Raw genomic sequence first — 26,338 nt, 5'->3', positions numbered from 1 at the left:
GCCCTCGTGTTCTAAAAACCTGCTCCTCTACTCTTGCTCACCCTCTCTCTGTTCTATTCACCCTCTCATTTGCTCAAAGTCATCTGCCATCTTCTTGGAAATCAGCAAACATCACTGCCCTGCACAAAAAAGGTGCAAAAACAGATCCCTGCAACTACAGATCAATCAGCCTTCTCCCAATTATCAGCAAGGTTATGGAATTCATCATCGCTTCAGACATGAGATCCTTCCTCTTCTCCAATGGCCTGATTTCTGATCATCAATTTGGTTTCAGACCAGGTCACTCTACCCTGGATATGCTGCTTCTGCTCTCCCATCAATGGATGGAGGAACTCAATGCCGGACATGAAATCAGAGCCGTATCCCAAGACATATCGTGTGCTTTTGACACGGTTTGGCACCCTGCCCTGTTCACCAAACTCTCTTCCGATGGTATCCAAGGCCATCTCCACTCATGTCTCGCAGACTTCCTCTCCTGTTGCAGTCAACGTGTGGCCCTAAATGGAGTTCTCTCATCCCCTCTTCCTGTCCAGGCTGGAGTTTCTCAAGGCAGCGTTCTGGGCCCTGTTCTTTTTCTGGTTTTCATCAATGATCTCTCTGACTCTGGAAAATCCTCTATATCTCTTTGCTGATGACTCCACCCTTTGCCGTACCATCTGTCATCCCCCAGACCTGCATGCAGCAGCTTCTTCGCTCACTGCAGATCTGGATAAAATCACAAACTGGTCCAACACGTGGAATATGTCTTTCAATCCGGACAAATCTCACACTCTCATGACGCGACGTTTATCCGAAAGGACCGTTTGGAACCCCCCCCCCCCCCCCATCTACTTTTTCAACACTCCTCTTGAAGAAGTCCTTTCATTCAAGCTTCTGGGTCCCACTCTCTCCCATGATCTTTCCTGAGAAAGCCACATTGCCAAGCTGGCCTCCAAAGCCAGTCGCCAACTGGGCATCCTCTGTCATGCAAAGTCCTTCCTTGGCCCACCTGATCTCCTGACCACATACAAAGCTTTTGTCCATAGCCTGGAGTACTGCTCTCCAGTCTGGGCCGGTGCCCCCACCTCCCACCTTTCTCGGCTTCACATTGTGGAAACCAAGGCTTTTCGGATCATTGGTATCTCCTGCGATGAGGCTGAGCCTTTGGGTCTCTCATTCTCACATCAGTGGTCTTTTCGATCTTGTACCGTATCCTCGCCGGCCTTGGCCCCCCTGCTCTGTTTGCGATATGTCCCCGCCCAAATTTCTGCAGGGCGCTCATGGTCCACCACAACCCCCTTCTGGCAAAACTGCCAAAATCAAGAATCACTGCTCACTTTCACTCTTTCATTCCTCTTTTTTTCCTGTCTTTGGAACAAACTCCCACACACTCTTCAATCCCACTCCTCCCTCCATGTCTTCAAAACAGCTGTTCAACATCATCTCTTATCTTCCCCCATCCAAAACCACAATCTTTTCTACCCCCGTTAATCCACCTGAAACCCACCTCCTTCAAATTCCCTGCTTTCCTTCCTGCAAGTCCCTGTTGTGTAAGGACCTGAAAGTCCCTGTAGTGTCCATCTTGTGTTCCCCATGTTCCCATCCCTCTCCCTTCCACAGATCTCCTAATGTCTCTGTTCCCCACTGTTTTTTTCCCCTTCCCCCTCCCCCTTCCCTCTTATTTCCTGCTCCCCTTGTTGTACGTTCTGTGTGTTAGCTCTCACATGAGCCTCAATGGTGTATACAAAAAAAAGAAACACCTTAGTTGTTGGCCTTGGGCATATGTTGACCTTTTGTTCGATGTTGACCTTAAAAATAATTGGTTGGTTGAATTCATTGACCTGAAATATAAATCCTCTTCAAATTTCAAGTCAATCGGTTGAAAATTGAGGATTTTTAGAAATAGCACCATAGTTGTTGACCTTTGGCCGATGTTACAAGGAAATCTAACGGGTGGAGGCCGTTCAGCCCATCATGCCTGCATGAGCACCATACTAATTTATGTACACAAGATCCAAGGAAGAAAATGCATAATTTTTTAAATTTTATTTTAAGTTTTTGTCGTTTTTTTCTTTTCTTTTCCTTCTTCCCTCGGGGGAGGGGACATGGGATTGGCTAAAAACATGCAACATCGACCACAGAGTTGACAGTGTCTGGGAAGAGATAATGGCGAGTCACGTCAAAATGACAGATAAAGTACAGACTGAGATATAAAAGCATCCTACCGGTATCTTACTGTTTTTACAATCTCTAATCTTGACCCATACAGAATCCTCAACATCAATTCCTTTCTTAATGTCACCCCTTTCTCTTGATGCAATGCTGTCCTTTACCCAGATTGCTACTCGTCCTCCTATTCTCTCCTTACTTTCACACCGATACACCTTGTAGCCTTCTGTTGTATCGTAAGTACTCCAAGAACGAGGAATCCAATATTCTCCAAAGGTTTTATTCAACCGAACATCTGAACGTAACAAGCTTTGCACTGTTCACCTCCTCACCTCTCACCCTGAACTCCTTCTTCCCCATCTGGCGTCTAGTCTATGCACAACATCACATATCCCCCTTTCTTTAACCACATACAGTAATTGCCCCAGCATGGATTAACCATGAAACAAGTCGGAATAAACATGGCAACAGTTACAATTGCCATCCTTTTGTTATTCTCAAAGGACTTTACATGACTTCATCACATAATCTCGAGTCCAGACTGGAGGTCTGCGAATTCTGGCATCCCGGCCAACCGGCACGTGTTCTGATGTGTTTTACACTGGTGGTGCGGTGATGTCAGGAAGAAGTGGTAGCTCGGCATCATCTCTTGCATTCCTTTGACAGGCAGATACTAAATGAGACACATTCCAGATCCGTCCATCAGACAGTTTGTACGTGTGAGATCCTCTTTGCTCCATAACTTGGAGAGGCGCTGAAAATTTGGATTGTCCTTTTCGGAGGACGCCAGGTTTCCTCACTCGGACGAAGGAACCACATTGAAAGTTCACATCCTTTGCTCCACGGCGTTTGTCGGTGTGCACCACCTTTCGCTTGTTTTGCTTCTCTTGTATTCTGAGTGCCGTGTCTTTGTGTGACGGTGTGTTGGGCTTTGGCATCTGCAAACCAGATACATGTAGCTTGGTGTGCATCTCTCTCCCATGAAGCAGTTCAGCAGGTGATCGCTGTGTCGTGGCATGTCGAGTTGCCCGGTATGTTTGAAGAAAGTCCATTGTAAATGTTTTCCAGTCTTTCCCTTCAATGTTAGCAGTCAGCAAGCTTTCCTTTAAGCTTCTATTGAATCGCTCAATTTCCCCATTCGCTTGTGGGTAGAACACTGCTGACTTCCTGTGGGTAATGTCTCTGTCTTTCAGAAAGGTTTCAAATCCTTTAGATGTGAATTGTGAACCATTGTCAGATATCAACTCTTTTGGGTTACCTTCTCTGCTAAAGACAGTTGACAGGAACTTGATCACTGTGGTGGAAGTGACCCGGGAGGTGAAGGCAATTTCTGGCCATTTGCTAAAGTAATCAATGAGAGTGATGGTGAAAGACAATCCAGTGGCGCAGAGTCGAAGGGCCCCACTATGTCGATTGCCAATTTCTCCCAAGGGGCATCGGGATAAGGAACCGGCTGTAGTGGTGATGCGTGTATCACAGCTGTCTTGTCATGCTGCTGGAAAAGTAATGCAAGCCTTGATTGCAGACTCGACGTGCGTGTCCATTCCCTGCCACCAATACAGATCTCTTAACCGCTGCTTTCTCCTCACTATGCCCTGGTGCATATCATGCGCTAATTTGATGAAATGCGGCTGTAATGCCTCCGGGACAAGAAGGCGGTGAGTACCTCTCATCACACAGTCCTCTTGTCGTGACAGTTCAGTTTGCAATCTGAAGTAAGGAAGGAGATCAGGATCCAGGCCTTTTGACATTTTTGGCCAGCGCTTTGCAAGCAATTCACACAATTTTGTTTGAATGGGGCGGGAAATACAGGCAGTTTTGAATTCTTCAGCTGTCACTGCCGTGAGAGTCGATGTGAGCGCGACAACCTCAACATCATCCTCCAGACTGGGCTCTGTAGTAGGTAGTGGAAGGCGAGACAAGCAATCAGCTGGAACGTTTTCAGAGCCAGGCTTGTACTGAATGCCATAATTAAATGATAGAAGCCGTGCGGACCATCTGGCCATGCGCATCTCTTCCCAATCCTTTTGTGGAAAGCAATGTAGTGAGAGGACTGTGGTCAGTGCGTAAAGAGAAATGTCTACCCCAGAGATAAGTCAAGTCCTCCACTTCTCTGTCGCCCATACATATCCAAGTGCTTCCTTTTCCCCCGTGGAATATTTTCTTTCCGATTCAGTCAGCGTTCGAGATGCAAATACAACAGTTTTCTCCATTTTGACAGCATGAATTTGCATCAGGACCGCTCCAAGGCCATAATCGGAGGCGTCAGTTGTCATTATGGTGTGTACCTCTGGATCAAAAAGAGCGAGAGCTGGACTACTAACAATCAATTCTTTAACCAAATCAAAACTTTGCTGTGCTGTGACTGAGCAGGAGAAGATGGATTGTGTGCAAGAAAAATAATTATATTCACTTGTTGAATTGTTGCTGGTACTTTATAAATTTAATTTTTGTACTATAATCGAATTGGCTGCTCGTAATGTTTCCCTTTTCCTGACAGTCTTTTGACCTACATATTGATAAAAGGAATATCTTACAATGAAAAAAAGTCTTGTTAGCTACATCAAAAAGGGTGACCTGGTTGTTAAACACTGCAACTTTTGCCACGATTGTGTCATTCTCTCCCTCCCACCCAAAGTGCCCACGTGTTGCAGTTCTGAGTTCTTTTTCCCAGTGCTTATCAGCTCATCCTGGTGTTTAATTGCCAAATGTCTCATCCTCCCATTTTTTGGAATGTCAAATTGTGTATAAGAGGAATTGCTTTGGACTTCTGTTTCAGTGAAGTTCATTGGAATGTTTGCGAATCATTGAATGTTCTTCCTCCGTATTTTTCAAAATTTAAGATTCTCCGTTTGTATGCTGATGCAATGTGGAAATTGGGTTCTTTTCCACCACAATTTTGGTGCCCGAACAGGGACCACAACCCCTGGAAGGGCTGGGGACAGCATTGTCTGGCATAAGATCAAGCAAGTGGCCACAAACTAAGATGTTTGCTTTTACTTCAGATCGGATGCTCCATCTCTCAGCCAAACTGGTAACGTGGTACTCTATTGACAGGAGAGGTATACAAAGGAGAACCTTTAGTGACAAACCTAAAAATTAGGTGGTTGGAGGCCACCTAAGATTACAGGATTTATCCCCGGGCATTCGAGTGTTTTAAATAGGGGTTGGAAACCTCTAATGGAGAGTTGAAGACTCTGCCATGCTAACAAGGGTTGGAGGCCCTGCGGGAGGTGAGGGGGGGGGTCAGCCCCCCCCCCCCACAGGAGAGGCTTGGAGGCCCTGCTCGTTAAGAAGTTCAAGTCCCCAAGGGGTGGAACGAATAAGTGTTATGAATGTTCGTCGAGTTACCTCTTTGGATTTCTGTTTGTTCACTGTACTCGCTGGAAGTTTGCTTGCTGTGAAACTGTTGCATTGCTATTGTGTGGAGGTGTTATGGATTCGTAAATCCTATAGTTTTGTGTCATGCAGTTTCCTCTTTGGACGGATTGGTGAATCCTATGTGATTGGAAATGTTAAGTTTTGTGTTAAGGACATAAGTTGGGTGTTCCAACCTGGAGGGATAAATTGAGCTGAAGAGCTAAAGCGTGAAATTTATTGTCTTTTAAGCACAATTTGAAAGAACTGTATTTGTTTTAGTCATAAGTTGAAAGGATAGAACTCTTGTACGTTTGTATTTATATCTGATTTGTATGCGCACTGACTTGCATTGATCTGCATGTAGTCCTAAGTGAGTGAAATTGAGTGTGTGCGAGTCCAGTAGATTTCACTGTATAATAAAACGTGCTCTGTTGTGTATTGTGAAGCTTATGTGAATGAATAAGTACGGAAAGTGGAGATAAGGATTGGTCGTCACCGTACACTGTGAAGACTCTGAATGAGGCGAAGTGCACACATCATTTCCAGAGGAAAAACGATGACGACAGATTCCTCACATGCTGTTGCATCTTTGGTGTGGACACAAACAACTGGGTATATGTCAGCTTGTATTGAAAGACAGAGCCCTGACATTGTGGTGCGGTCTATTTGGAGTGCAGAGCGGATGCTGTTGAGATGCGCACATGCGTCTCGGTGCAGTTTTAAATAATCATATTATGCCTTCGGAAAGGCTGGATGATGCACGAATGGAATATTGTGTGTGTTCCAGGTGAGAGTTCCCTCACTCGTGCTGTGGTTAAACCATGGGAGTCAAATTGGATTAAAGCTTGGGCTTTGCCACTGTTTGATAACCTTGTATGCTATTTTGGCTTTGAGCACTGTACGTTGCATACATACTAAATGGATGGCCTCCGAAGAGTATCATTGAATACCTGTTATCGAAGAATCACAATATAATGCATACATTATCTTATTGGGGTAACATGTTAAGTCAAGAGACCACTTTGGCTTGGCCATTTTGACAACGCAAAGGCTGCGGATTCTTTCCCTGCAGAGGCCAACAATGTGTTTTGCAGGCAGGAATGGACACAAATGTGATTTAGATAAACGCTGAAGCAAGTGTAGAAGCTTTATTTAAGAGCCATGGGGATCTTAGAAACACCAGACAGCCTTGGTTTGTAAATAGAAATGCTGATAAATTTTGAAATGACAATTGTGAATGTAAAATATATTCTGAATGGGGGTCGATTTAGTAGACTGGCTATCGCTGGCATTATGAGATAAAATTGATTAAATATCGCTTTGCTCAGGATTTTAAAATGATGAAAAGTGGGAAATTGCCTCTGCTCATCCCAGCAAGCTGAGCTCTTAATTTGTATTAACACTTGCAATCCTTGCAATCTATGTTTAAGAATTGTTCCTCCTCTTGACAATGTTCTTGCTTCACAAGCAGCTGGAAGCCTGGTGTTGCCTTAGCGGTTCGGGTGGTGGCTTGGGATCCTGACGTCATGAGTTTGAGCCCCGTTGGCCACTGAATTAACACCAGGGGGTTGACTCAGCCTGTCATCCTTCCGAGGTCAGCGAAATGAGCACCAGTATACTGGTAATAGGGGCACTGCATCAGCGGCATAGCCACGCCCCTAACCAATGATGCAGCACACGGTGGGAACAAGCAGCTGTAAGTATTGCAAGAAGAGATTGATGGGTACTGAAACCCCCCCCCCATTCAATTCATATGTGGATCCAAAGGGAGGGTGGGGGCTGCTGTGTTGAAATGCGCATGGCGTGCTCGTTGACGTGAGAGAAGTGTTTCCAAATTTTTAAATTTGATTTGTGACCATTGTACTTAAAATGTGATCGAAATGTAGAAATGTGATTTGGAATGATTTTATAGTGATTTGTGAAGTAGTTGTGTGATTTTGGTTCCTAGTGATGAACGAAGATTTAAAACCTTCCATCGACACGGTGGAGAGTGATCAGTTAATTACTGATTTATTGGAGGCAATCCTTTTGCCCTCTCAAATTGTAGTAACAAGTGATGACCACACAGATGATTCTCAGATAAATAATTGATCTGTGAACCGAGTACATCAAGTGGTGAAGAAAATTGGGTTAAAACCCAGGACAAAGACATGTAGCAAGGACAAAGACATTTGGCAAAATAAAAATGCTTTTTACGGGCAGGGCTCGTGCTTCTCAGACCCACGGCCTCCGCATGTGCATCATAACAACATTCTAAAGGCTTGCAGCCAAGCATTATGATCTGCAAGTTTGTCTGCCAAGGTCAGCTGCTGGCACGAATAGCAGAAAGCAAAAACATCTCTGGTGTCTTTATATGGGCCTCTGTTAATTCATGAATCAAGTTTAATTGGACGACAATTTTGTTTTTATTGTCACACTGATAGACCATAAAGCTGTTTAAGTGAAATTGGATAAATAATATCTTCCAAAGGTGGAGTTTGAACCTAATGGTCATCCGGAGTAGCCAATCAGGGGAAGAGGGATTAGTTGCGTGCTCACAGCAGGTTCAAATCCTGCCATGCTAACCTCACAGCAAGGTTACACATTATCTGGGGAAAGGATGGTGGAGGTTCCACCGAGATAGCGACATGCATGGACGGAGTGTGTTTTGAGCTGCAATTTGGAGTGCCATTTGCCTGGTGACTCAACTTTGACAAATGACGACAATTCTTGTACACCTGTTTAAAACACCGAGGTTTAAACTGTATTTATTTGTTTTGATAAAGGAATGGATTTGTATTTAAAAGGTCAGAGCAAATGCATAGATGGCTAGAGTAGGTGTGATGGAATATTGCAGCATTTTGCTGCATAAGTGAGAGAGAAATGGTCAATGTCAGAGATTTAAAATATTGATGGAATTCCAAATAGTGATGAGAAAGATTGGTTACAGATTATTTTTCGAGATTTTTCAGCTCCATTGACCATCAAGGAAATGGATGCTCATCAGATTGATGAAACAACATGAGCATTTGGTTATTGTTTAAACATATCAATTTTTTCCCCCCCAAATGCTCCCTAATGGACACTGCAACCAAAGTCTGGTCCGCAGCTCGGCACCTCGCACTGCTGTAAAATGTCAAGGCCGAGTGACGTGGACCCCTGTCACTGGGGGAGTTCGCAGAGCTGAGAGCCCGAGAAAGACTTCCAAAAGAATCGCTCTGTGAATATAATGGTAGCCATGCTACTTATTTGTTTACTCCTGTTAATTAATGTAATTATAACAACCTAGCTTTGAATTACCAGTGTGCTTTGACCTGTATTGTAGTGATACTCCTGATAATGTTTGCATGTACCGGGTTTGTTGTCCATGCATAAACATGGGGAACAGTTAGTAACTAATGGAAGTTGTGTATGGTAACTTAGTTAATTACTTTCAGACTCAGCTCATAAAAGAAAAAAAGAACTCATTGAGAACACTGGAGGCACAAGATTTTTTGTGTTCATCGTGTCTTTTTCTCCATTACAATTCATAATGGTATTCAAACCATCATTTTTCTTTTGGTTATAATTAATATCAAGTTTGGTTTTGGAATTACAAATTGAGAAACCTTTATCACATAAGTCTCGTCGTGTCAGCACTTTTGGAACAGCAGTATAATTTAAAATCAGTCACTTGGGACACATGTAAATGATCAGTTATATCACAGTAAGGTACACCGTTGATGATTGATAACTTGTATTGATTGATTGATTGATATATTAATTATCAATCACGAGCTATGGACCTCGTTGATCTATTAATTAAGGGTAGACAAGAGTTACTGGGAATTGAATCGAGATAATATATTAAGTTGAAGTACTTACATAATATTGAAGGAGGATCTATGTTATTAAATTGATCGACAGATTGGTCAATATTATATATTAGGACTCATAAGTTAACTGTAAAGGAAAATCAATACATGAGGGAAATCAGCATGGCATTTACATAAGCAGAATGGTTGGAAGAATGGTTAGACCAATAGCAATTATGAAATCAATTAATGGAATTGGGAATTGCACCATGCATTGTAATTTTATTGCTCTCACTGATTAGTAGCTGGTACTGGCCTGACTGTAATTTAAGTAAAACTAGCATAACGCGCGCTCTGCGCGACATGTTGTGGTGGGTGTGTTTGAGAAAGGAACTGATGCAGAGTATCAGTAGTAATTTTACTTTAATGCAATAAGTGGAATACGATTTCACTGTTTCAGAACCATTTTATTTACTTTTTTTTTGTACCATGCACCTCATATGGTCTTTGAGATAATGTAAGCCGAATATCACGTTACTCGAGCGCAGAACAAAGTCGAAGATAGCGCGACACGAAATCACAAACTCGGAAATATTGAAGCAAAATGCCTCCATATTTTGTGGAAAGAACAAAAAAAAAAAAAATAATAACAGGATAAACCAGAATCATGCCAAGTGCAGAAGGCATTAGCATGTGAAATCAATGTTAAATCGGTCAGAGTGTGAGAATTATATGATTGAAAATAGTGCAATGACGCCACAAGCAACACTAAAATATTACCTATTTTATTTGTTTTCTCATTAATTGGACAGGAGTGTGATTTTTTTGATTAAGTGGTACTTGTATGTTTACTTAACTTACTTCGTTGCAAATTTTGAAATTTGGGTGAGGTATTTGTAACACTAACGTGACCATCTTTCCTCAGCATGGAAGTGCTCGGTTATCTGGAAATAAATAATTAAATAATGGCAGTTGCTCTGGAACTGCCTGTGAATGAAAGTGTGGATTGTGTAGCAGATATGAATGTTAAAATGGTGACTGTGCAAAATCGAATCGCTTTGGATTTGGTACTTGCTCCAAAAGGGGGGAGCCTGTCCTCTTGTTGAGTTTGAGGGTTGTACTTGTAGCTCAGACAAATTAAAATACATTGAAAATTTAAAAAATAATAAGAAGAGGCTAACTTTCATAATTATTCTACAGATGATGGAATAATTTTCTTGACGAGAAGGGATCTTTGGAGGATGGTGGACAAAATTGTTGATTTTTGTTGGACATGTTATTTGTTATCATTGCACTTTTCAATTGTGCTACGACAACGTTGGCCTCACTAAAGGCACCTTTACTGATCTCCTCATGCTTAAAGAGGGGGTAATTTTTCCTCTCAAAACATTCCTCTTTAATGGTACAAACTGATAGAATTGTTGATTGCAAATTGGAACCCTGATAAATACTGCTGCCCTTTCTACATGGAAAGAGCAAATTGGATGATTGTTTTTGAGTATACATGCAACTGAGATTTCTATATATTTTAGCATGTCATTCAGGTGTGAAGACAAAAAAAAGGAAAGGAAAGGGTAAAATTTTGATATAGCATGACATGTACGTTAAATGCTTTACCTTGATTTTGTTTGTTTCGGAGTGTTGAGAGCAGTTGAACAATGCAGTTCGCGATTTTGTCTCATGAAGCTTTGGAACAACTTCCACTGAAAGATTGGATGATGGGGAGAACCCAGATTTGGGTGATTGGGCATTCAACACATGATCATGACACGACTCCCTTCCTCAGGAGATAAGATGAGCATGTTAAAGAAAGAAAGAGAAGGAAAAAAAGAAAAAAAAACACTGAAGAGAAGGTTGGACAAGTCAAACCCCAGCAGGGCAAAGACTTAACATCGCCGTTGCATGGTGCCTGCTTGGGGGAACGACCCCACCCACACTCGCAGATTGCTGCTCTGTAGATACATTGTGAACTTGCCGTGGTCGCACAATGCACAACGAAGGCCGTGGAGGTCCATACGGTGAGTCATCTGCAACGTGTGTTCAATGGTGCGGGTGGGGCTCATGGAGCCATCACGGCTGTCTCCAATGTGCATAGCTCACTTGGTGAATCAAACCCGATTGCACGAACTGCTGCTACGAGGCCCCAAACTCTGCTGGGGCTGGATCTCTGGGTCGCATCTCGAGTCCTCTTCGTCTCCTTCAACCCAGTGTCATCTTTAACCCAGTGTCGGGCCCAAGCTCATATCTGCCAAGATCTACCTTCTCTGCAGTTGAAGGAGCATCTAGATTGTGTTTCCCATTGGGTGCTGCTCTATCTTCACCCTAACCTGCGAATCTACTGGCCTCGGGTAGCACGTCTTTTCGATTCGTGACACCTGCTGATGAACAGGCCACAAATTAAATGGAAACGCACTCACTAATCTGGCTGGGACACAACTGAAATGACCATCGTCCAGCATTCTTTTCCTACGAGCGCTCGCTGCCATTATTGATTGAACTTGTGTAAGGAATATCTTTTCTCCTTGAGGAATGGGGTATGGTGATCACGTGTAATATACTTAAACAAATTTTTCCTGATAGGATATAAAAAAGGGGGGGAGGGATGTGGAAGAAGAATAATTATATTCACTTGTTGAATCGTTGCTGGTACTTTATAAATTTAATTTTTGTACAATGATTAAATTGACTGTCAGTAATGTTTCCCTTTTCCCAACAGTCTTTTGCCCTACATATCGATAAAAGGAATATCTTACGATTATACAGGGTCTTGCTTGCTGTATAGAAACAGGGTGACCTGGTTGTTAAACACTGCAACTCTTGCCATGATTGTGTCATTCTCTCCTTCCCACCCAAAGTGGCCACGTATTGCAGTTCTGAGTTCTTTAGCTTAGTCATCTTATCAGCTCATCCTGTAATTGAATTGCCAAATGCCTCACCCTCCTATTTTTTGGAATATCAAATTGTGTGTAAGAGGAATTGCTTTGGGCTTCTGTTTCAGTGAAATTCATTGGAATGTTTCAGTGAATCAATGAAGTTCTTCCTCCATATATACGAAATTAAAGATTCTCCGTTTGTATGCCGATCCAATGTGGAAATTTGGGGGGTTTTTTTCCACTGGATCAAAGAGAGCGAGAGTTGGACTACTGAAATCAGTTCTTAAACCAAATCAAAACTTTGCTGTGCTGTGACTGACCAGGAGAAGATGGATGGTCCCTCCAGTAATTCTCTCTGGGGTTCAACAACCGATGCATGGTAAGGGATGAACTTCGCATACCATGACGTGAGCCTGAGAAAAGAGCGCAAGCTCTGCACGTCTTTCTTTTGACACCGTGTGTGACACTACTTGTCTTAAAAATGACAGTTCTGTCTGTCTGAAGTGGGATTTTGAAAGGTTCAGTTTCAGTCCAGCTGCATCGATGAGCTGCAGCACCGCTCTGAGGTGTATGTCATGTGCTTCGGGAGTCCCTCCAAAAACAATTACATCGTCAAGGTAACACCGAGCTCCGGGGTGGTGTTTTTTAAAATGGCAGACATCATCCTCTGATAACAGCTCGGTGCTGAAGCAAGCCCGTAAGGGATTTGTTTGTAGCGAAACAGTCCCTCATGTGTCATGAAAGCAGTGAGGTTCCTGCTGTTCTCATGCAGTACAACCCGGTGGTACGCACTTTGCAGATCCAATGTGGAGAAAAGTGTGCTGCCTCGCAACACCGCAAACATTTCCTCCACATGCGGAAGAGGATATCCGTCATTCACCACCGCTTTATTTGGTTCTCGTAAATCTGTGCACAGACGAATAACTCCATTTTTCTTCATCGGCACGACAATTGGTGAAACCCACTCTGATGATTCCAATTGCTCAATTACATCCAGTTTAACGAGCTTTTTCAGTTCCTGTGAAACAGCACCTCGCACAGACAAAGGTAACCGGCGCAGGTTTTACTGGACTGAATTCACATTGGGTCGTATTTTAACAAGATGAATAAATCCCTTTGTACAACCCAGGGTGCCCTCCATGCTGTCAACTGTAACATTTGTGACTGGGGTTCGATTCGCAGTCCTTCAGGTGATAGAGGTGATGCAACTATTCAGAAGTTGCATGTCAAGTGCAGCAACCAGGTCTCTGCCCAGAATTGGAGAACACAAAGAACCTGCATGCACTCTCCACTCCATGTGGTACTGTGTGGTTAAACAAAATCTGCATGCACTCTCCATTTCATGGGGTGCTGTGTGGTTAAACAAAACCTGCATGCACTCTCAATTTCATGGGGTGTTGTGTGGTTACACAAGGAACCTGTATGCACTCTACTCTCCATGTGGTGCTGTGTGGTTACACAAGGAATCTGCGTGCACTCACGACTCCAAGCTGTGCTGTGTGGTAACACAAGGAACCTGCAATGCACTCTCCATTTCATGGGATGCTGTGTAGTTACACAAGGAACCTGCATGCATTGTCCTCTCCATGTGGTGCTGTGTGGTCACACAAGGAACCTGCACGCACTCTCCATTTCATGGGATGCTGTGTGGTTACACAAGGAACCTGCATGCACTCTCCCCTCCATGCGGTGCTGTGTGGTTACACAAGGAACCTGCATGCACTCTCCCCTCCATGCGGTGCTGTGTGGTTACACAAGGAACCTGCATGCACTCTCCCCTCCATGCGGTGCTGTGTGGTTACACAAGGAACCTGCATGCACTCTCCCCTCCATGCGGTGCTGTGTGGTTACACAAGGAACCTGCATGCACTCTCCCCTCCATGTGGTGATGTGTGGTTACACAGGGAACCTGCGTGCATTCACAACTCCAAGCTGTGCTGTGTGGTTACACAAGGAACCCGCAATGCACTCTCCATTTCATGGGATGCTGTGTGATTAAACAAGGAACCTGCATGCACTCTCTCTCCTTGTGGTGCTGTGTGGTTACACAAGGAACCTGCATGCACTCTCTCCACATGGTGCTGTGTGGTTACACAGGGAACCTGCATGCATTGTCCTCTAGATGTGGTGCTGTGTGGTCACACAAAGAACCTGCATGCACTCTCCATTTCATGCGGTGCTGTGCGGTTACACAAGGAACCTGCATGCACTCTTCTCTCCATGTGCTGCTGTGTGGTAACACAAGGAACATGCGTGCACTCTCCATTTCATGGGGTGCTGTGTGGTTACACAAGGAACCTGTATGCACTCTCCTCTTCACGTGGTGCTTTGTGGTTACACAGGGAACCTGCATGCACTCTCCCCTCTTTGTGGTGCTGTGTGGTTACACAAGGAACCTGCATGCACTCTCCTCTCCACATGGTGCTGTGTGGTTACACAAGGAACCTGTATGCACTCTCCTCTCCACGTGGTGCTGTGTGGTTACACAGGGAACCTGCATGCACTCTCTCCATGCGGTGTTGTGTGGTTACACAAGGAACCTGCATGCACTCTCCCCTCCATGTGGTGCTGTGTGGTTACACAAGGAACCTGCATGCACTCTCCTCTCCATGTGGTGCTGTGTGGTTACACAGGGAACCTGCATACACTCTCCTCTCCATGCGGTGATGTGTGGTTACACAAGGAACCTGAGTGGATTCTCTCCTCCATGCGATGCTGTGTGGTTACACAGGGAACCTGCATGCACTCTCCCCTCCATGTGGTGCTGTGTGGTTACACAGGGAACCTGCATGCACTCTCCTCTCCATGCGGTGATGTGTGATTACACAGGGAACCTGCATGCACTCTCCCCTCCATGTGGTGCTGTCGTGACACAAGGAACCTCATGTACTCTCCTCTCCATTTGATGCTGTGTGGTTACACAAGGAACCTGCGTGAACTCTCTCCTCCATGCGATGCTGTGTGGTTACAAAAGAACCTGCGTGCACTCTCTCCTCCATGTGGTGCTGTGTGGTTACACAAGGAACCTGCACGCACTCTACTCTCCGTGTGATGCTGTGTGGTTACACAAGGAACCTGCATGCACTCTCCATTGCATGGGGTGCTGTGTCGTTACACAAGGAACCTGCGTGCACTCTCCCCTCCATGTGGTGAAGTGTGGTTACACAGGGAACCTGCATGCACTCTCCCCTCCATGCGGTGCTGTCGTTACACAAGGAACCTCATGTACTCTGCTCTCCATGCAGTGCTGTGTGGTTACACAAGGAACCTGCGGAAACTCTCTCCTCCATGTGGTGCTTTGTGGTTACACAAGGAACCTGCATGCATTGTCCTCTCCATGTGGTGCTGTGTGGTCACACAGGGAACCTGCATGCACTCTCCTCTCCATGTGGTGCTGTGTGGTTTCACAAGGAATCTGCGTGCACTCACGACTCCAAGCTGTGCTGTGTGGTTACACAAGGAACCTGCAATGCACTCTCCATTTCATGGGATGCTGTGTGATCACACAAGGAAACTGCATGCACTCTCCCCTCCATGTGTTGCTGTGTGGTTACATAAGGAACCTGCGTGCATTGTCCTCTCCACGTGGTGCTGTGTGGTTACACAAGGAACCTGCGTGCACTCTCTCCTCCATGTGGTGCTGTGTGGTTACAAAAGAACCTGCGTGCACTCTCTCCTCCATGTGGTGCTGTGTGGTTACACAAGGAACCTGCACGCACTCTACTCTCCGTGTGATGCTGTGTGGTTACACAAGGAACCTGCACGCACTCTACTCTCCACGTGGTGCTGTGTGGTTACACAAGGAACCTGCATGCACTCTCCATTGCATGGGGTGCTGTGTCGTTACACAAGGAACCTGCGTGCACTCTCCCCTCCATGTGGTGAAGTGTGGTTACACAGGGAACCTGCATGCACTCTCCCCTCCATGCGGTGCTGTCGTTACACAAGGAACCTCATGTACTCTGCTCTCCATGCAGTGCTGTGTGGTTACACAAGGAACCTGCGGAAACTCTCTCCTCCATGTGTTGCTGTGTGGTTACATAAGGAACCTGCATGCATTGTCCTCTCCATGTGGTGCTGTGTGGTTACACAAGGAACCTGCGTGCACTCTCTCCTCCATGTGGTGCTGTGTGGTTACAAAAGAACCTGCGTGCACTCTCTCCTCCATGTGGTGCTGTGTGGTTACAAAATAACCTGCGTGCACTCTCTCCTCCATGTGGTGCTGTGTGGTTACACAGGGAACCTGCATGCACTCTCCTCTACATGTGGTGCTGTGTGGTTACACAAGGAATCTGCGTGCACTCACGACTCAAAGCTGTGCTGTGTGGTTACACAAGGAACCTGGAATGCACTCTCCATGTCATGGGATGCTGTGTGATTACACAAGGAACCTGCATGCATTGTCCTCTCCATGTGGTGCTGTGTGGTCACACAAGAACCTGCACGCACTCTCCATTTCATGGGATGCTGTGGGTTAGACAAGGAACCTGCATGCACTCTCCCCTCCATGTGGTGCTGTGTGGTTACACATGGAATCTGCGTGCACTCACCACTCCAATCTGTGCTGTGTGGTTACACAAGGAACCTGCAATGCACTCCATTTCATGGGATGCTGTGTAGTTACACAAGGAACCTGCATGCATTGTCTTCTCCATGTGGTGCTGTGTGGTCACACAAGGAACCTGCACGCACTCTCCATTTCATGGGATGCTGTGTGATTAAACAAGGAACCTGCATGCACTCTCCCCTCCTTGTGGTGCTGTGTGGTTACACAGGGAACCTGCGTGCATTGTCCTCTCGATGTGGTGCTGTGTGGTTACACAAGGAACCTGGATGCATTGTCCTGTCCATGTGGTGCTGTGTGGTCACACAAGGAACCTGCGTGCACTCTCCCCTCCATGTGGTGCTGTATGGTTACACAAGGAACCTGCATGTACTCTCCTCTGCACGTGGTGCTGTGTGGTTACACAAGGAACCTGCATGTACTCTCCTCTCCACGTGGTGCTGTGTGGTTACACAAGGAATCTCATGTTCTCTCCTCTCCACGTGGTGCTGTGTGGTTACACAAGGAACCTCATGTTCTCTCCTCTGCACGTGGTGCTGTGTGGTTACACAAGGAATCTCATGTTCTCTCCTCTCCACGTGGTGCTGTGTGGTTACACAAGGAACCTCATGTTCTCTCCCCTCCACGTGGTGCTGTGTGGTTACACAAGGAATCTCATGTTCTCTCCTCTCCACGTGGTGCTGTGTGGTTACACAAGGAATCTCATGTTCTCTCCTCTCCACGTGGTGCTGTGTGGTTACACAAGGAACCTCATGTTCTCTCCTCTGCACGTGGTGCTGTGTGGTTACACAAGGAATCTCATGTTCTCTCCTCTCCACGTGGTGCTGTGTGGTTACACAAGGAACCTCATGTTCTCTCCTCTCCACGTGGTGCTGTGTGGTTACACAAGGAATCTCATGTTCTCTCCTCTCCACGTGGTGCTGTGTGGTTACACAAGGAATCTCATGTTCTCTCCCCTCCACGTGGTGCTGTGTGGTTACACAAGGAACCTCATGTTCTCTCCTCTCCACGTGGTGCTGTGTGGTTACACAAGGAACCTCATGTTCTCTCCTCTCCACGTGGTGCTGTGTGGTTACACAAGGAACCTCATGTTCTCTCCTCTCCACGTGGTGCTGTGTGGTTACACAAGGAATCTCATGTACTCTCCTCTCCACGTGGTGCTGTGTGGTTACACAAGGAACCTGCATGTACTCTCCTCTCCACGTGGTGCTGTGTGGTTACACAAGGAATCTCATGTTCTCTCCTCTCCACGTGGTGCTGTGTGGTTACACAAGGAACCTCATGTTCTCTCCTCTGCACGTGGTGCTGTGTGGTTACACAAGGAATCTCATGTTCTCTCCTCTCCACGTGGTGCTGTGTGGTTACACAAGGAACCTCATGTTCTCTCCCCTCCACGTGGTGCTGTGTGGTTACACAAGGAATCTCATGTTCTCTCCTCTCCACGTGGTGCTGTGTGGTTACACAAGGAATCTCATGTTCTCTCCTCTCCACGTGGTGCTGTGTGGTTACACAAGGAACCTCATGTTCTCTCCTCTGCACGTGGTGCTGTGTGGTTACACAAGGAATCTCATGTTCTCTCCTCTCCACGTGGTGCTGTGTGGTTACACAAGGAACCTCATGTTCTCTCCTCTCCACGTGGTGCTGTGTGGTTACACAAGGAATCTCATGTTCTCTCCTCTCCACGTGGTGCTGTGTGGTTACACAAGGAATCTCATGTTCTCTCCACTCAACGCGCTGTTGCCGTCAGACCGTGATTTGTAAACATGGAGGGGACGAGGAGGTTCAGGATCATCAGCACGAGGCTGACGAAGTCGATGATGAAGAGGAGGAGGAGGAGGAGAGCGGGTCTCTCCGTGAGGTTCGGGGTTGTCGATGTCCCATTTGATTATTAACGAGACCAAGTTTGAAGAAGTGAATAAACTTGAGGTCCCGAGGGACGCGGGTTTCAAACTGTAAAACGTGTTCTCTCATCTGAATAAGAGAACATCCGATAAATCAACCCCACCCGCGGTTTATTAGTGAACTTGTAAAAGCCTGGAAGCCCAAATAAAACCAGCGAGCGGTTTGAGCTGACAGCGAAGGAGCCGCTCCAGTCGTGCGTGGCACAGCGATTCGCGCTCTCTCTCCCCGGCGGATCCTTTGAGAGTGAGCCGGTCGCGCATGACGTCATCAACAACACGCTCTCGCGGGGGACAAATAACATGGAGTCGGGTAAGCCGAGCTCCTATTGGCTGGCGCTCTGCACCACGCGTGCCACGCTCCGCCCATTCTCGCCCCTTTCACTCCGCCCACATCGCCGTTCGCCGTCTCCCAAAGATGCGTGCCGATCCCATTGGCTAGAATTTCTCCCTCGGTGAGCTCCCATTGGTCCGGGCGTCGGTTGCGACCCCGGAGCGACCTCCGAGTGAGATCACGACGTACGAGTCATGCCCGGCCCTCATTCACTTTCCCGTCGCCGCCTCCTTCCTCCCCCGAGTTCCCTTTAGCCTCATCTTCCTCTCCTCTCCCCTCCCCCCCACCACCACCACCACGTCTCGCTCTCTCCCCGCGTCACGTTCTGTTCCTTCCCCCCAACTTTCTCTCATTTCTCCCACCCTCGGTCTCGCCTCCTACCCTCGCCCGGCCAAATGAATATTAATGAGCCAGCAGAGCGGCCATGATTGCCGTGGAGTATGGAGGAAGCACTGTTGGCTAGCCGGCCAAGCGGGAGGGATCCAGGACAGCCATGAGAGCGACGCGGCACCTTGGAATGCAGCTGAGTCAGCCATGGCGACGCTGAGTGCCGATGAGGATGAGTTTGACATCGCGGAGGTTCGTTCTTGTTTCTCTCTCTCTCTCTCTCTCTCTCTCTCTCTCTCTCTCTCTCTCTCTCTCTCTCTCTCTCTCTCTCTCTCTCTCTCTCTCTCTCTCTCTCTCTCTCTCTCTCTCTCTCTCACGAATGTCGGAGACCGCATGAGGCGGCGGCAGGGACGGGGTTGGTAATGCAGGACGATCGCCTCAGGCCCTTCCTCATGGAGAGGTCCTCGGAAATGGACCTTCACTACAGTCACGTGACCATGTCCTCAGGCTTTTGGGAGGGGGGGTGGGTGAGGATGAGGTTTGGGGAGGTGAGAGAGTGGTGTGTGGTTTCGGGGAGGGGAGAGAGGGGTGTGTGGTGTGGGGGAGGTGAGAGAGTGGTGTGTGGTTTGGGGGAGCTGAGACAGTGGTGAGGTTTGGGGGAGGTGAGGGAGTGGTGAGGTTTGGGGAGGTGAGAGAGTGGTGAGGTTTGGGGAGGTGAGAGAGTGGTGTGTGGTTTGGGGGAGTGAGAGAGTGGTTTGGGGGAGGGAGAGAGTGGTGTGTCATTTGGGGGATGTGAGAGAATGGAGAGGTTTGGGGGAGGTGAGAGAGTGGTGTGGTTTGGGGGAGGTGAGACTGGTGAGGTTTGGGCGAGGTGAGACAGTGGTGTGGTTTGGGGGAGGTGAGAGTGGTATGGTTTGGGGGAGGTGAGAGAGTGGTGTGGTTTGGGGAGGTGAGAGAGTGGTGTGGTTTGGGGGAGGTGAGAGAGTGGTGTGGTTTGGGGAGGGAGACAGTGGTGAGGTTTGGGGACGTGAGACAGTGGTATGGTTTGGGGGTGGTGAGGTTTGGGGGAGGTGAGACAGTGGTGAGGTTTGGGGGAGGTGAGAGAGTGGTGTGGTTTGGGGGACGTGAGTGAGTGGTGTGGTTTGGGGGAGGTGAGACAGTGGTGAGGTTTGGGGGACGTGAGACAGTGGTGAGGTTTGGGGACGTGAGACAGTGGTGAAGTTTGGGGGACGTGAGACAGTGGTGTGGTTTGGTGCACGTGAGACAGTGGTGTGGTTTGGGGGAGGTGAGACAGTGGTGTGGTTTGGGGGAGGTGAGACTGGTGTGGTTTGGGGGAGGTGAGACTGGTGTGGTTTGGGGGAGGTGAGAGAGTGGTGTGGTTTGGGGGAGGTGAGAGAGTGGTGTGGTTTGGGGGAGGTGAGAGAGTGGTGTGGTTTGGGGGAGGTGAGAGAGTGGTGTGGTTTGGGGGAGGAGAGAGAGTGGTGTGGTTTGGGGAGGAGAGAGAGTGGTGTGGTTTGGGGGAGGTGAGAGAGTGGTGTGGTTTGGGGGAGGTGAGAGAGTGGTGTGGTTTGGGGGAGGTGAGAGAGTGGTGTGGTTTGGGTGAGGTGAGAGAGTGGTGTGGTTTGGGGGAGATGAGAGTGGTGTGGTTTGGGGGAGATGAGAGTGGTGTGGTTTGGGGGAAGTGAGAGAGTGGTGTGGTTTGGGGGACGTGAGAGAGTGGTGTGGTTTGGGGGACGTGAGACAGTGGTATGGTTTGGGGGAGGTGAGACAGTGGTGAGGTTTGGGGGAGGTGAGACAGTGGTGAGGTTTGGGGGAGGTGAGACAGTGGTGAGGTTTGGGGGACGTGAGACAGTGGTGAGGTTTGGGGAGGTGAGACAGTGGTGAGGTTTGGGGAGGTGAGACAGTGGTGAGGTTTGGGGGAGGTGAGACAGTGGTGAGGTTTGGGGAGGTGAGACAGTGGTGAGGTTTGGGGGAGGTGAGACAGTGGTGAGGTTTGGGGAGGTGAGACAGTGGTGAGGATTGGGGGACGTGAGACAGTGGTGACGTTTGGGGGACGTGAGACGGTGGTGTGGTTTGGGGGAGGTGAGACGGTGGTGTGGTTTGGGGAGGTGAGACTGGTGTGGTTTGGGGGAGGTGAGAGAGTGGTGTGGTTTGGGGAGGTGAGAGAGCGGTGTGGTTTGGGGGAGGTGAGAGAGCGGTGTGGTTTGGGGGTGGTGAGAGAGTGGTGTGGTTTGGGGGTGGTGAGAGTGGTGTGGTTTGGGGAGGTGAGAGAATGGTGTGGTTTGGGGGAGGTGAGAGAGTGGTGTGGTTTGGGGGAGGTGAGAGAGTGGTGTGGTTTGGGGCAGGTGAGAGAGTGGTGTGGTTTGGGGGAGGTGAGAGAGTGGTGTGGTTTGGGGCAGGTGAGAGAGTGGTGTGGTTTGGGGGAGGTGAGAGAGTGGTGTGGTTTGGGGGAGATCAGAGTGGTGTGGTTTGGGGGAGGTGAGAGAGTGGTGTGGTTTGGGGGACGTGAGAGAGTGGTGTGGTTTGGGGACGTGAGAGAGTGGTGAGGTTTGGGGGAGGTGAGAGAGTGGTGTGGTTTGGGGAGGTGAGAGAGTGGTGTGGTTTGGGGGAGGTGAGAGAGTGGTGTGGTTTGGGGGAGGTGAGAGAGTTGTGTGGTTTGGGGGAGGTGAGAGAGTGGTGTGGTTTGGGGGAGGTGAGAGAGTGGTGTGGTGTGGTTTGGGGGAGGTGAGAGAGTGGTGTGGCTTTGGGGGAGGTGAGACAGTGGTGTGGCATTGGGGGAGGTGAGATAGTGGTGTCGTTTGGGGGAGGTGAGAGAGTGGTGTGGTTTGGGGTACGTGAGAGAGTGGTGTGGTATAGGGGACGTGGGAGAGTGGTGTGGTTTGGGGGTGGTGAGAGAGGGGTGTAGTTTGGTGGCCGTGAGAGGGGTGTGGTTTGGGGGAGGAGAGAGAGGGGTGTGGTTTGGGGGAGGTGAGAGAGCGGTGTGGTTTGGGGGAGGTGAGAGAGCGGTGTGGTTTGGGGGAGGTGAGAGAGCGGTGTGGTTTGGGGGAGGTGAGAGAGCGGTGTGGTTTGGGGGAGGTGAGAGAGCGGTGTGGTTTGGGGGAGGTGAGAGAGCGGTGTGGTTTGGGGAGGTGAGAGAGCGGTGTGGTTTGGGGAGGTGAGAGAGCGGTGTGGTTTGGGGAGGTGAGAGAGCGGTGTGGTTTGGGGGAGGTGAGAGAGCGGTGTGGTTTGGGGGAGGTGAGAGAGCGGTGTGGTTTGGTGGAGGTGAGAGCGGTGTGGTTTGGGGGAGGTGAGAGAGCGGTGTGGTTTGGGGGACGTGAGAGAGCGGTGCGGTTTGGGGAGTTGAGAGAGCGGTGCGGTTTGGTGGAGGTGAGAGAGCGGTGCGGTTTGGTGGAGGTGAGAGAGCGGTGTGGTTTGGGGGAGGTGAGAGAGCGGTGTGGTTTGGGGGAGGTGAGAGAGCGGTGTGGTTTGGGGGAGGTGAGAGAGCGGTGTGGTTTGGGGAGGTGAGAGAGCGGTGTGGTTTGGGGAGGTGAGAGAGCGGTGTGGTTTGGGGGAGGTGAGAGAGCGGTGTGGTTTGGGGGAGGTGAGAGAGCGGTGTGGTTTGGGGGAGGTGAGAGAGCGGTGTGGTTTGGGGAGGTGAGAGAGCGGTGTGGTTTGGGGAGGTGAGAGAGCGGTGTGGTTTGGGGGAGGTGAGAGAGCGGTGTGGTTTGGTGGAGGTGAGAGAGCGGTGTGGTTTGGGGGAGGTGAGAGAGCGGTGCGGTTTGGGGGACGTGAGAGAGCGGTGCGGTTTGGGGAGTTGAGAGAGCGGTGCGGTTTGGTGGAGGTGAGAGAGCGGTGCGGTTTGGGGGAGGTGAGAGAGCGGTGCGGTTTGGGGAGGTGAGAGAGCGGTGCGGTTTGGGGAGGTGAGAGAGCGGTGCGGTTTGGGGAGGTGAGAGAGCGGTGCGGTTTGGGGGAGGTGAGAGAGCGGTGCGGTTTGGGGAGGTGAGAGAGCGGTGCGGTTTGGGGGTGGTGAGAGGGCGGTGCGGTTTGGGGGAGGTGAGAGAGCGGTGCGGTTTGTGGGAGGTGAGAGAGCGGTGCGGTTTGGCGGAGGTGAGAGAGCGGTGAGGTTTGGGGGAGGTGAGTGAGTGGTGCGGTTTGGGGGACGGGAGAGAGCGGTGCGGTTTGGCGGAGCGAGAGAGCGGTGCGGTTTGGCGGAGTGAGAGAGCGGTGCGGTTTGGGGGAGCGAGAGAGCGGTGCGGCTTGGGGGAGCGAGAGAGTGCTGCCGTTTGGGGGAGCGAGAGAGCGGTGCGGTTTGGGGGAGCGAGAGAGTGGTGCGGTTTGGGGGAGCGCGACGTGGTGCGGTTTTGGGGAGCGAGAGGGCAGAGTGGTGCGATTTGGGGGAGCGAGAGGGCGGCGTTGTGCGATTTCGGGGGAGCGAGAGGGCGGCCTGGTGCGGTGTTGGGGGAGCGAGAGGGTGGCGTGGTGTGGTTTCGGGGGAGCAAGGGGCGGAATGGTGCGGTTTCGGGGGAGCGAGAGGGCGGCATGGTGCGGTGTTGTGGGAGCGAGAGGGCGGCTTGGTGTGGTGTGGGAGCGAGGGGCGGTGTGGTCAGTGTTGGGGGAGCGAGTGGGTGGCGTGGTGCGGCTTGGGGGAGCGAGAGGGTGGCGTGGTGCGGTTTGGGGGAGCGAGGGGCAGTGGCTGCGGCTGTGAGGGGTGCGAGGGGGCGGCGTCGGTGGCTGTGAGGAGTGCGAGGGAGCCAGTGATCGAGTGGTGGGGTTTGGTGTGATTCATTTGTGGGTGGGTCCCCTGGGGAGAGCGAGTGAGAGGATGAGAGGTGAGTTCCATGGGGGAGGGCTGACTGGGCTTGTGGTGGGGCTGGGAGAAGGGGGTCCTTTGGGAGGGGTGAGCAAGAGGTGTGGGCCGGTTGGAGGGGTCAGTGAGAGTTGAGCGAGAGGTGTGAGCTGAGTGGAGAGTGAGGTTAGCGAGTGGGTGAGACGTGGGGCCAGAGGTTGTGTCATTGAGCGAGAGTTAAGTGAGAGGTGAGGTGTGGGTCGGCATCCTCAGGTCGGTGGTTGAGGTTGGTGTGGTTGTAGATATTGTTTTTTTAAGGGTAATACATACATTGCAGAGTCAGTTGTTTTTGAATTATTTTCTTTGGGAAGTTCTTGAGCTGTGGATCCAATCCGGACCTCTCCTGATCCCGTGTGAGCCTGATCTCCATTGCTCAATTCTTCCCTTCCCTCTCACTTCCCCACCTTTGCTCTCAAGGAGCCACAACTCACCTGTTGCAACTTGCCCTTCTTGGCAGCTTCTTATTGATGTGTTTATTTTTTTGTTCAATGTTCGCATCGCTGTTTACATTGTGTGTGTGCACCACATATTTTGCTCGCTGTTTCTTTGGTTCATCTGTGCAAATGGATTGCGTCCACATCGGTAACAAGGCATCCGTTAAATGGAGGGTCTCTTGGTAACGAGGTGGTCGATGAGTGGTTAAGCGAGATGGGGAAGTCCATGGACGTGTATAAATAAATATATAACTAACACACTTTCATCTGATCAGTGTGTGAGAGAGATGTGTGGGTTCGGACTACAGCTGTGAAGGTAAGATTAAGAGGTGTTGTGCTGTTTCTTGATGTTTGTCGTGTGGATCCTCTTTGGTTTAGGCGGTAACGTGACGACGGACCTCAAACTAACCCGAACACTCAAACGAAATGAGGAAGTGGAACATCCAACGTCCGTCCGTGGTTCACTGTGGTGAATGTTGGATCGTGTGGTTAGAGGATGATTTGTGGTTCACTGTGGTGAGTGTTGGATCGTGTGGTTTGGAACAAGAGCCACAGGGATTTGGGAAATGTCTCCTCACTGTGGGTTGCACCACTTCATAGGAGAGGGTGGTCTCAGTTTCATGCTTTTGGATTGGTGTTCATTTGGTGTTGTTCCTGTCATACACACCTGTTGATGCACCATTTAACGTGTTTTTTTGTTGTTGTTGTTGGTTCACCGAAGTAAGTGAACGTTGATGGGGAAACACAACCAAGGTATTGATATTGTAACTTATTTTACAAATAGCATCATTGTCTTAATCACTCGAAAATGACAGGTCTTTGTGTTGTATATCATCTTCATTGCATGAATTGACGTTTTGTCCTTCATTTGGTGTTGAAGCCTTGCTCGAATGAATGAAGCCTTGCTCGAATGAATGAAGCCTTGCTCGAATGAATGAAGCCTTGCTCGAATGAATGAAGCCTTGCTCGAATGAATGAAGCCTTGCTCGAATGAATGAAGCCTCGCTTCATAAACTTAACTGATTGATATGACGAAGTATCATGTTTAAGTCTGTGTGCACCTCTCTGCAATGGACTGGGTATGTTTCATCAGTCATAGCTGTCATCAGCTGAATATGCTTTGCTTCCTTTGCACCATGAGGGGGGCTTCCAGAATGGGAATGCCTCGTGCAGTGGACTTGTACCTACACCTGTACTCGTGCTGCGGACTCGTAGCCGAACCCGTACCCACACCTGTACTTGTGCTGCGGAACTGTTCTCATCCTCAATCTGCGTATCTGTACTCGTTCTTGTTCCCTTACTCGTACCTATATTCGTGCTGTGGACCCATACCTGAACTCGTGCTGCGTACTCATTATTGGGCCCATACCCTGTCCCGTACTCATGCTGCGGACCCAAACCCATACCTGTACTCGTGGTGCGGACACATACTCTTAATCGTGCTGTGTACCCGTTCTCATGCCCATACCCTTACTCATGCTGTGGACCCATAATTATAATGTTGCGTACTCGTGCAGCGAGGCCACCCTAAGGTTTTGAAGATATGAATCGTTTGATTCGACTTTGCTCGAGAGCTGGTGATGGCCGAATCTTCTTCTTGATCTGAGTTTTGTGCATCAAACGGACCCATTCCTCACGTACCGACGTCGCCTGTGTCTCCTTGTTTGATCCACCACGACGCACCAGTGAACGATGTCTGTCCTCTTGCCATCATGAGGAGGCCAGAACTCCGGTAAGAATCCGGTGCACGCGTTTACCGCCGCAGTTACTGCCAAGCAATGAGCGACCTCGTTGCAATGGCA

The 26,338-nt window shown here is 48.9% G+C and overlaps 1 protein-coding gene across 2 annotated transcripts in view; it reads left to right on the top strand.

Annotated features, from left to right (window-relative positions):
* The window catches only part of LOC147027429 (F-box/LRR-repeat protein 19-like), a 152,641-nt gene that overhangs the window by 2,355 nt on the left and 123,948 nt on the right, over window positions 1–26,338 (top strand). The window contains exon 1 of one of the 2 annotated variants that reach the window (XM_085876830.1): window positions 19,184–19,529. The exons of the other annotated variant lie outside the window; for it this stretch is intronic. Coding sequence (XP_085732956.1) covers window positions 19,356–19,529 — 174 coding nt within the window. The 5' untranslated portion in view covers window positions 19,184–19,355. Of the gene's footprint in view, window positions 1–19,183; window positions 19,530–26,338 lie in introns of those variants that run through there. 2 annotated transcript variants of the gene reach the window in all.

Source organism: Eptatretus burgeri, chromosome 4, assembly GCF_056783735.1.
Source record: "Eptatretus burgeri isolate ZD-2024b chromosome 4, Ebu_testis_v1, whole genome shotgun sequence".
NCBI classification, from domain to species: Eukaryota; Metazoa; Chordata; class Myxini; order Myxiniformes; family Myxinidae; genus Eptatretus; species Eptatretus burgeri.
The sequence above is the reverse complement of the archived record's forward strand: the minus strand, read 5'-3'. Positions and strand labels throughout refer to the sequence as shown.